At 59.9% G+C, this 10909-nt stretch overlaps 1 protein-coding gene across 5 annotated transcripts in view; it reads right to left on the bottom strand.

The window, feature by feature from the left end:
* Positions 1 to 10909, bottom strand: part of LOC105491063 (retinoic acid induced 1) — a 131105-nt gene that overhangs the window by 14672 nt on the left and 105524 nt on the right. For 4 of the 5 annotated variants that reach the window (XR_011615436.1, XR_011615437.1, XR_011615439.1 and 1 more), the window contains one exon: positions 1 to 4249. This exon is cut by the window's left edge and continues 1332 nt beyond it. Coding sequence is in view for 1 of the 5 variants with exons in the window: in XM_011757195.3 (XP_011755497.2) it covers positions 1 to 4233 (4233 nt within the window). In the remaining 4 variants the exon portion in view is untranslated. Of the gene's footprint in view, positions 4250 to 4863; positions 10369 to 10909 lie in introns of those variants that run through there. The other variant, XR_011615438.1, reaches the window with a different exon arrangement.

Here is a 10909-nt window from a genome sequence, read left to right as displayed (position 1 = left end):
TTTGCCTTTTAAGGATCTGTTGGTTGGATTTCTGCATAACAGATCGGCCCCAGAAGAAGCTGGGAGCTTCTGCCCGGTGCCCACATTTACCAGGCCTTCTTCCACCCCCACTGGGCTGCCCCCAGCACCCTTGAGCCCACGGTCTTTCTCGGGAAGGGATGGGCTCAGAGGATTACCAGGAGAGGCCCCTGGCGCTTTACATACGAACTTCTTGAGGCTGGGCGAGGTGATCTTCTGCACAATGGCTTCCAGCTTCAGGCCCCGGCCCTTCCGGGGCGGCAGCACCTTGGTCTTCATGGCCCCCTGGAAGGCCGCCCGAGAGGCGAGCTTGTGGCAGGCGTCGGGGGTCTCCGGGGGTGGGGGCTTTGTGGCGGGCTCACCATTGCCCTTGGTGGGCTTGGCTTTCTTGGGAGAAGACATCCTCTTGAAGAGGGTGGGAGAACCCTCAGGCCTCTCCTCCTTCCCATCTCCCCCATTGCCACTGGCATTGCTGCTGCTGCTGCTGCGGCTCCGCAAGACCAGGTTCCGCTTCTTGGTGGGGACCGGCGCCATGAAGGCTGACTTCCTTTTGAGTGCATGGAGGGGCCGGTCAGAGAGCTTGCTGCCTGCACCAGGTTTGGGGACCCTTGCCCGCTGGCTCACCCTGCCCTCCTTCTGGGGGCTGCCGGAGACCTTGAATGTGGTGGGCAAGTGGCTGTTGTCAAGGAGCTTCTTGGTGGCACGGCAGTTGGGGAGCCGGCCCTCAGAGGGCCTCCGCCGCTTGGAGTGGAAGATCTCCTGGGTTTTGGTGCGCGACCGAAGGATCATGGAGCGCTGGTCCTTGCCAGGCGTGCTGGGCGAGTCCGTCTCCTTGGTCTTGGAGCCCATTGGGCTGCTGTCGGAGGCCACAGGCAGGGCGGCCGGGTTGCTGGGACTGGAGGCAGCCTTGGGTGAGGGCTTCCCCACCCGCTTGCCCGACTTAAAGGCGGCTCGCTGCTTGCCCCCCAGTTTGTCTGGGGGTGCAGGGGTGGTGGTCAGGCCTGGAGGCCCGGGTGTGCGGGGCTCACTCAGGGCCGTGAGAGAACGGGTACACATCCTGGGGAGCCCTTCTGAGGCCCCCCGGCCTGGGGCTCCGGCCCCTTCCATCTGTCCCTGTGGGGGCCCTGTGCAGGATTCAGGGAGCAAGAGGTCTTTGGGCAGCGCTGGTGCCCTGCATGGGGAGTCCTCGGCCTCGGGGAGCCCCCGGTGCACCCGACGGCTCCGTAAGCTTTTGCCCCGTGGCACAGGCTCTTTCTTCGCAATGGGTGCCTCGGGCACAGCAGGCTTGTTGGGCTTCTGGGCCAGAGAGGCGTCCGAGGTGGTGGAATCCCCTGGAGCTCGCTCCCCATCGGGCCCCTCTTCACCTGGCTTCATGTGGGACAGAGAGGACTCAAACCAGCTCTGGACCTTTGACTCAGTGCCCACGGTGGGGCCCAGCAGGATGACGGACTCCCCTGAGAGATGGCACGGAGAGCCCCAGCCGGCCTTGGAGTCCAGCACCTCCTCCACCTCCTCCTTGGTGCAGATGAGTGGGGCCTTGGGTGACAGCGGGTCCTGCATGCCGGGCCTCTGCTCGGGGCTGCCCAGGAGCTCACACAGGGAGGAGTACTCCTCCTCAGCTTCCAGGTCCTCCTTCCTGCTGGTGGGCGGCAGCAGTGGGAGGTCCCCGAAGTCGGCGGTGGAACAGCAGTGCCGGCTGTCCTCCAGCCACCGGTCAGCCTTGGCCACCTCGGGGCACTGCAGCAGCCCACCTGCCTCCTCCTTCACCCCACCCGCCTCCTCCTGCTTGAAGTCCCCGGGCAACGAGGCCACCTTCTCCCCAGGGGGGTCCTCCTCCTGGAAGCCCAGGCAGGCCGAAGCCTCATGGGTCTCCCCTTTGCTGATGCCATCTGAGGCCTTCCCACCTTGCTCCAGGCCCTTGGTGAGCTCGCCAGGGTGCAATCCCCACCTGGGACAAGCATCCCCCAGGTTTTCCTCTGGCCAGGCAAAGGGGTTGGCACTGTCCGCTGAGCTGGCAGCGGTCGTGTCCGGGAAACAGTCAAAAGCTGCTGTGGTAGGGTCTGGAGCAGGAGCCCCAAGGGTGGGCTTGGTGCCAAAGGAGAGAGGACCAGTTGTCTTTTTGGGGTCAGGGGTAGCGAAGGCCACAGAAGGGTCTTCAAACAGCCCTGGGCTGAAGTCCTTGGCATTGCCGCCCTTGTCCAGCTGCAAGGAGTCAGGCAGGGCTTCTGGCTCCCCAGGCCGGGGCCACGCACCCTTGGCCACAGAGTCCAGGCAGGCGCTGTGGTTCTCCAGTGAGAAGGGTGGCTTGCTGCTGTCCTTGGCCAGGCTGGGTGCTTCAGCCCAAGCTTTGTCGGCCTTCTCACCGATGGCTTCCTGCAGCCCCAGGATCTCGGAGGCCAGGTCCTCCTGTGCCAGGGCGCTGAGCAGCAGCCGCGGACAGTCCCGCTCACCCGCCACGAACTTCGAGAAGCTGTCGAGTGGGAGACTGCTGTGCAGGCTCTGGAAGGAGTCGTCAGATTTGGTGGACATGTCATCAGGAGAGGTCACGGAACAGGTGGACACAGATTCGGGCTTGGCCTTCGAGTTGCTGTTGACCCTGGCAGGGCTGCCACGGGCCTGGTTGCAGTAGAGAAAGCTGCGCTCCAGTGGGTCCTCGGAGCCGCTCAGGTAGTCGGCCTCCTGTGGCTCTGCATGCGTGGACTGTGGCGTGCTGCTCAGCGGCTCTGACAGCGGTGTGCCTGCGGGCTCGGCCGAGTAGCCACTGCCTTCGGGGCTGCAGTGCTGGCTTTTGTGCTGCTCCGGGGTCCTGGACACGAGATTCTTGACACTTTTCTTTTGCGGCACGGCAGCCTTGGAGAGTAGCAGCTGCTGGACGGTGTTGGAGATGTTCTCCACCTGTGAGGTCAGCGCCGTGAGGCTCTGCAGGCTGAGATCCGACAGCAGGTTCTCGGGGAGCTTGTCCTTCTGAAGGGGCTTGCAGTTGCCAGCCTGGGTGTCTGCGGAGCTGGTGGCATCCGTTGGGGAGGGATTGAGCAGGGGCATGAAGTGGCTGTGGTCAGTGATCCCCGCAGGGAAGGCCCCGGTGCTGAGCGGCTGCTGGCTGTAGGGAAAGTTCTCCAGGTTTGGCATCAGTGGCGACGGCGTGGAGCTGTAGGAAGGCGAGCGGCCCACGGAGCGGGCGGGTGAGTGGCTGGAGCTGGGGCTGAAGGTCTGGTAGTACTGCTCCGGGGTCCGGACAGCTGCATCCGGCTGGCAGTAGCCCTGGCCTTGCTGCCCGTAGTGCTGATACTTGGCAAGGTTTTGGTAATGGAGGGTTTCCTGGGCATGGTGCCGGCTCTGAAGGGCTTGCTGCTGCTGCTGTTGCTGCTGCTGCTGCTGCTGGTGGTCATAGCTGAGGCGGCTCGACTGATAGGCGTGAAGATTCTGGACCCGCTGCCCTGGGGCCAGGCTGGAGCTGGCGGTCAGTGACCTGTCATGGGGCTGGGCAGTCGGCGCTGTGCAACTCTTATAGGAGTGGGCACCCTGCCCACCGCCCTGGACAGAGGAGGAGTAGGTGGAGGAGGTAGGGAAGGACTGGGAATGCTGAGGAAAGTGGGTACTCTGGGGGAAGGGCAGAGGGGAGGCAATGTCGTTCTGCAGCTTCTGCCTTTGGAGCTTGGGGTATGCCAGGGGCTGCTGGGGCGGCGGTGGCTGCTGGACGTGCAGGGAGTGAGTCCGAAAGGGCACCTGGGCGCCCTGCTCTGCATACTGCCTGCTGGAGGGCACTGCTGTCTTTTTCATCAAGTTCTCATCATACTTGGTCACCCCTGCTGGTAGGGGCTGCGGCTGTGGGGGTGGTGGCTGTGGGGCACCCCAAGCCTGCAGGCTCTCCTCACCAGCATAGCGGCCCGGGTAGGGGCTGCTGTCCTGGACGCCATAGCCAGGGAAAGCCGGCCTTCCCTGCAGGGCCTGCTGCGTGGGCAGGGCCTTGCTGCCTCGGTGGTACTTGTCAGCGGCCACTGCGGCCGCTGTGCCAGAGGGCGTGCCAGCGCCACCCTCATAGCTCGGGTAAGGCTGCGGGTTATAATATTCCTTGGCGAGCAGCCGCTGCCGGTCGCAGCTTAGCCCGGCCTGACTCGGCTGCCTGTAATTCTCCAGGCGTGATGTTTCCTGCGAGGTCTGCTGGTAGTTCTGTTGTTTGCCATGGAAACCACACCTTTCTCGAAAAGACTGCATGACTCGGGCTGGTTATCTGTGAAAAGAAAAAGGGAGGGAGGGAGGGAGGACGGGCAGGGAGGAGGCAGAGGATGAGCGATTCAGATGGGCCACTTCCTTTTGCCTCAGAAAGCACCCTCCCACCCACCTCCCCACCCTGCCTGCTCCCCCTCGCAGCTCTTAATATTCCCCCCTTCGCCTGAGCCTCCCTACCAGCTGTGCGCATATTGACAACTTCTGTGTCAGGGAGGTGTGCTCTGTAATTCCCGCTCCCACATTGCCTGCAGCTGAGCCTTGCCAAGGACAGCCACCGACACGGGAGGCAAAACCGGCTGCCCAGCGCCAGGTCACTGGGGAGCTACCCGCACCCCCACCACCAGCTCCTCCCCACTGTCCCCCACCCACCACTCCCAGCCCTTCCTGACAACTCAAAAGCATTTAGCAGAGCAATTCCGGCTCCCTCGTCCCCTGGGGCCTGCTGGATCCTGTAATCTAGTCCCTTCGTGGCCGTGTTCAAGCATGACCCAGCCGTGCTGGGGACTGAGGAGGGTCTGCTCCTGTCCCAGGGAGGCCGCTTGAGCACACACACACGCGTGCACACAGGCATATGTATGCTCACACACACACGCACACGCATGCACGCACACACACCTCCTCTATCACTGCCACGCCATCTGGAATCTGTCTGTTCCTTCTAGCAGACGTCGATTAGGGGCTGCCAAGCCACTGTAGACATAAAACGTCCCCTCCTCTGACTCCCAGGAACGCAAGACGGCAGCACCTGCCTCCTGTTTTTGATATCATAGGTGCATAAACAGATTACGTGGTCCAGAGTGAGGGAATGCATACTAATGGGGCTAGAGATGCAGTCCACGGCCACGGCCACGGAAGGGCACAGCCCAGCCCCACCCGCATGGGGTGACGCAGCCCTGTCCCTCCTGGCCAGCCCCTCCCCACCTCTGCAGGTGGGGGCTGGGGCAAGCAACGCCTAAGAGCCCGTGTGGTTATGATTTGAGGGGCTGGGGCTCAGACGGGGGTCTAACCTGCCCCTGCCCACAGAGCAGAATCCTGGGTCAGGGAAGGACCCGGGGTGGGAGCCTCTCAGAGCAGAGCATCTGCCGGCCCGGCATCCAGGGTAAAGGCTCTCCCAGTTGACTTGCTGGCCGGGCCACCCCAGAAGACCCCTCGAAGAGGGATGGAAGAAAGAGGAATGCCCAGGTTTTGGAGGAAGTACATGGAGGGGCTGGCCATTGGCCGAGGCCCAGAGGGTTTGGGATTTACCCAGAACCACGCTGGCCCGCTGGCCTGGAGGCAGGAAGAAGGGGCTCAGCTCGGCCTGTGTGGCCCAGAAGGGGATAGGGGACTTTCCAGTGCTGGTTCCCAAATGCTCCAAAAGGAAGGGGTGGCTTGCCTCAGGCTACAAAGATTCCAGGTTGTTGAAGGGGTCAGGAAGGGACAAAGAGAGGGGAAGAGGGGCACACAGAGTCAGGTGGGGGGAAGCAGGGAAGAGGCAGAAAGGTGGGGAGTGGGGGAGAACGGGAGGGGCTCCTCCATTCACCCTTCTTCCTTGGCCCACACCCCACCAAAGTGCCTTCCTCATTCAGTGTCTGCGGACGGATGCAGGGAAGGGGACAGAGGGCCTCCATCTGCCTGAGAGCAGGGCAAGCCCAGGGCAGCCAGATGGCCCCCAGAAGCCCGTCGGCCCAGTCCTGGTACCACTGCTCTCTGGAGTCAGCTTGCCCTGGCCCACGAATGCAGGAGACCCAGCCTAGTGTGGGGCCAGCCACTTTCCCATGAGGCGAGCCCCTGCCCACCAGTTCATCAAAGTCGCTTTCCCTCTGCTCCAGCTCCTCTCCCTGGATTTGTCGCAGGCATCCCTAACAAGCCGCGTGCCCGCCCTTCTGACCCACTTCAATCCTAACCCTGGTGGCTCAGATAAAACATTACAGGAGGTTCCTGCCGAGACGCGCCAACCCAGAGGAGCTGGGGACGGCACTTGGTTCTGGTCTGGCAGCTCCCTGCCAGGTGGGCAGCCTCATGCCCCTGCCCTGGCCAGACCGCCACAGGGCAGCCCAGGCAAGCGTGTGCCCAGGCCGAGGGCACAGCGCCCACTCCCTGCCCTCCCCAGGCACATGTTTATGAACCCGGAATGTGCAAACCCAGGACCACTCTGAAGGCTGCGCCTCGTATATCTGCACAAATTACATTTCGGCTTTTATTAGTCCCAGATCACTCTCATTTCCTGCTGAGTGTCCTGTGGATATCATTAACATTTCTACGGCTTTATTTTTTATTTTTTTTTCACATTCTCCAAAATGCATTACCAGAAACATTATTTAAAGAGAGACAGAGACAGTGAGGGGGTGCTATTACCAGTATCCCCTCCCTGCCTGTCCGTCTGCATCCCTCCCTCCCTGTTTAATCGGTCCAGCTGCTGCGTCTTTTAATTTAGCCGAGCTGTATTACAGGCAGGTTTCCCAATACACACGAGCAGCTGGATGCGGTGAAAGCATCTATCGCTAAGAAAAGACAGTTCAATTAAAACACAAGAAGCCCAGTGCTGATGGAGAACGCAGGCAAAAATGCTCACCCCAACACCACTCTGGAATCCAAGGCAAAGGGAGGGATAGGAACAAAGGCACAGGCCGCCTCTCAGTGCCAGCCGGGTCCCACCGCCAGCTCTGCTGGGAGAAAATGGGGCACTGCCTCTTTAAGGGCTGCCTCAGGCCTGCTATGGGCTCTGTTGTTATTAATTATTATGATTATGATTACTTTTTAAGAGCACTAGGACAGGACACAGAGGGGAAGAGAGGCAGGCAGCAGGGCTGGGCTGGGTTGGCCTTAGGAGAGGAGGGGGCAGAAAGAGTCCCCCTGGCAGAGCGATGGTGACCTTTGAACCTGGAGGCAGGGAAGAAGTGGCCTAGGGGGCAGACTGTGGGTTTGGCCTGTGGCTTGGGCTGGAGGGAGACGGGGTGGTAGGTGGGGACGGGGAGGGCACTCCCCACCCACTGGGATCACTCCTCATGGTCCAGCTCAACCACATTGCCCGGAGGGTCCCCACTCACTCCAATCCATCCCTTTCTCCCCAACCTGCCTCTCCTCCCAGACACTTGGTCCAGGCCTTATCTCCAAAGTTCTTGCTGAAACTAGAAGGCAGGCGGGGCAGAGTCTAGTGCATCCTTTAAGCACCAGATACACGAACACTTCACCCTTAGAATCTGTTCCTGAAGCTTAGTCTTCTCAGCGCTGGACAGAGGAGGCAGGCCAGGCGCAGCGGGGAGCATGACTGGAGCCACACAGCACCCAGGGCACCAGGATTCCCCTTGACACAGCAATGGGTGTCCTCACTCCAAGCCATGAAAATAGTGGGGACAAAATGAAACCCCAGCTATCCTCTGGTGCAAGGCCAGCAGCTCTCAAAGGCCTTTGGCAGCATGGCACACCTAGAGCATAGCCCTTCTTTTAGGCAAAGATCTTAGCCCTTTCCCTCCAGAAATCTACAGAATCTACAGGACTGTGGGGCGGGAGCAAGGCGGCCGCAGAACACCCATTCTGTGCGGCTTTTCTCAAACAACAATTTGATTAATCCCTCCTCCCACTTCACAGAAAAAACTGAGCTTCAGGACAAGTGCCCTGCTTAGGACCCCAGAGCAGAGCCCACCCACAGTGAAGCACCTCTGCAGGACGCCCTCAGCAGCAGCGGCAGTGACTGGACCACGGGTGGACACCCTTGTCCCGAACCCCTGCGGGGGGCTCCCACTTTGGAGGGACAGTCTCTTGGAGCAGGATGCAAGCCAAAGCTGTTGTGGGGCAAGGGGCTGAGCTGCAGCCTGTGACGGCCTGAGCCCCAGGCCAGGGTCCTCACTTTTATTTTTATGCTGTCCTCATCTTTAAGCAGCCAGACCCACCTCAGGTGGGTCCACTAATGGGCAGTGATGGTCACCAGCCGCCCGCTGTCACCAAGGCAACTACTGTCCCCTGGGCAGCCTCAGGGAGAGGTCACTAGGCCTAAAGCCTCCTCACAGACCCCAGGCTTGAGGGCCCAGTCAGGGAAATGGGCACAGTGTGGGCCAGAGCTGCTATGGCTCCTCAGGGAGCCCAGCTGGGAGGTGGTGGCTGGAATTTTTTCCTAAGAGAGAGGGAGAGAGGGAGGCTGAGGGGAGACAGGAAGAGAGGGAGAAGGAAACGGATTGGGGGCTTCCTGATCCCCAGCAGCAGCTCTGAGGCCACTGGTTCCATCCCACCTACTTACCCAAGGTGGTTTTATGACCTGGTTTCATAATTTGTAGCTGCAAGAAAAAAATTTAAAAACCTAACCCACTCAAGGTCTGGGAAACTGAGGATGAAGGAGCAGTGTACCAGGACTACCGGAAGCTGAGGACAGGGCAGACTGGGAACCTGAGGATGAAGGAGGAGTATACCAGGGCTCTGGAAACTGAGGACAGGGCAGAGGGGGAGTCCAGGCAGGGCTGGAGAAGGTGGAAGCCCTCGGGCCTCCCCATCTGTTGTGGGTGATGAATAATCAATACAGGAGACTTGGTGAAAATGAGAAATCATTCGCGGGATTCCCTGCTGTCCTATGGGCTCAATTCCATATGCTAGGGGCCTGGCTTAAAGGAGGAAGGGGGTGAGTTTCCAAGGAGCCCACGAAACAAGAGGCCTCTGGGTCAGGTTAGGGTCCGTGGGTTGAGAGGCCTGCTTGGGGCAGATGGAGGACCCTCCTAGGACATCAGGAACCCCAGAGGACCAGGGAGCCCCTCCAGACCACTCCCTGTGGGCAACATTTGGATATGAATCCCTCCTCATTCATGGCCCCCCATGCTCAAGGAAGAATCCCACGGAATGACCAACATGCCCTCTCTATAGGGTCTGTGGGTCCCAAATATCAGGAGGCCAGTGATGGGGTGAGAAGCAGAAGGGCAGCCCTAGCCAGGGTCAGTTGAGGTTGGGGGAGCCCTGGTGTGGCTGGGGGCTCTGGGCCCTTCAGAGTGCATCAGAGCGGAGCGGGGAGCAGAGGTGTCTGGACTCTTCAGGTGTTTAAGGAGCCTCCCTCACAGCCCCCAACACCGTCTCCTCCAGGGACCCAGCTGTGGAGACAGCTGAGACCTGCTAAGCCAGCTGAATGGGATCCCTGCAGGGCCTAACCACGCCCACCTGCTGGCCTGGCCCCACCTGCTGTTCATAGGCACAGCCAGGCCCTCTGCCTAGGTGCCCAGGTCCCCTAACTCTAAAGCTGTGCTCTGCTCTCCATCCCACCCCACCGAGCCTCGGTGCTGATTCCTGGGATACAGCCATCGAGAGGCCAGGAGACCTGGGCCGCAGGGCCCACAGTCCAGCGAAGAGGGGCAGATGGCCAGCCGCCCCACCTCCACTGTGAGGTGTTGGGGAACAAGAGGGGATTCCGCAGCAGCTGCAGGCATTCCAAGGTCCCCCAGGGAAGGCTGCTGGGAAGAGCTCACCTATTATCAGTTCTGTACTGATCAGTCTCTTGTGGACAATAATTTTTTTTTTTTAGATCACTTTATTCACCACTGAACAAAAAGCATCACCACCTCTCTGTGTCTCTGTCAAAATGAAGAAAAGGGAAAAGGGGGGAGGGGGTGCTGATTGCTGGGTCGCAGACAGTTAACAGGGCCAGGGTCTGGTGGCCCAGGCAGTCGTCTGGGTCCTGCTGGCGGGGGGACACAGCCCCTGTCCTTCCCCCACAAGGCCAGGCTGATGCCATCAGACGCAATCAGTCCCGGGCCTGGCAAGACCAAGGGGCTGGCCCAGACCCTGGCACAGGGGCTAGATGGGCCCCACAGAGGTGTTCCCAGCCAGCTCCGTTCTCCCCACCCCAAGCCCCAGGAGTTCCTGCCCTTGTAGGAGGCTGCATGATAAGGATGAGATAGGCCAAGTGTGGCTGCTGGGGTTGTTTTTTTTTTTTTTTTTTTGAGACAGAGTTTCGCTCTTGTTGCCTAGGTTAGAGTGCAATGGCGCAATCTCAGCTCACCACAACCTCCACCTCCCGGGTTCAAGCGATTCTCCTGCCTCAGCCTCCCGAGTAGCTGGGATTACGGGCATGTGCCACCACGCCCGGCTAATTTTGTATTTTTAGTATAGACAGGGTTTCTCCATGTTGGTCAGGCTGGTCTTGAGCTCCCAACCTCAGGTGATCCGCCCGCCTCGGCCTCCCAAAGTGCTGGGATTACAGGCGTGAGCCACCGCGCCTGGCCTGGCTGCTGACTTTAAGGGAGGCGGGAGGCACGGGACTCTCTGGCCCCAGCCTTGTCCTCCGTACCCCACAGTCCATGACTTACTTCCCTGGGGAAGTGGAAACACAGAGGTGCTAAGCCTGTGGGTTTGTCTGACTGCTGGCTGATTGTGTGACCTTGGGCAAGCCTTTTACCTCTGGAAATACCACTCCCAGATACCTACACAACTCTCTACCCTGGCTCCAAGTCTTGGCTCCTCTGTTACCATCTCAAGAAGCCTTCCCTGACTACTGTTTGAAACAGCACCCCTTGCACCCCCACGACTTTCCTTGTTGTAATCAAACTTGACTTGCTTTATTATTGGTCTCCTCTTTAGAACAAAAGTTCTATGAGAGCAAGGATTTCTGCCTGTTTTGTTCACAGCTATTCCCCATTGTCCAGAACAATAAATATTTATTGAATGAATAATGCACAAAATGTCACAGTAACCCAGCGAAAATATC

This window comes from Macaca nemestrina, chromosome 17 (genome assembly GCF_043159975.1).
Source record: "Macaca nemestrina isolate mMacNem1 chromosome 17, mMacNem.hap1, whole genome shotgun sequence".
In the NCBI taxonomy this organism is placed as follows: Eukaryota; Metazoa; Chordata; class Mammalia; order Primates; family Cercopithecidae; genus Macaca; species Macaca nemestrina.
Note: the sequence above shows the minus strand (reverse complement) of the source record. Positions and strands in the feature narration are given on the sequence as shown.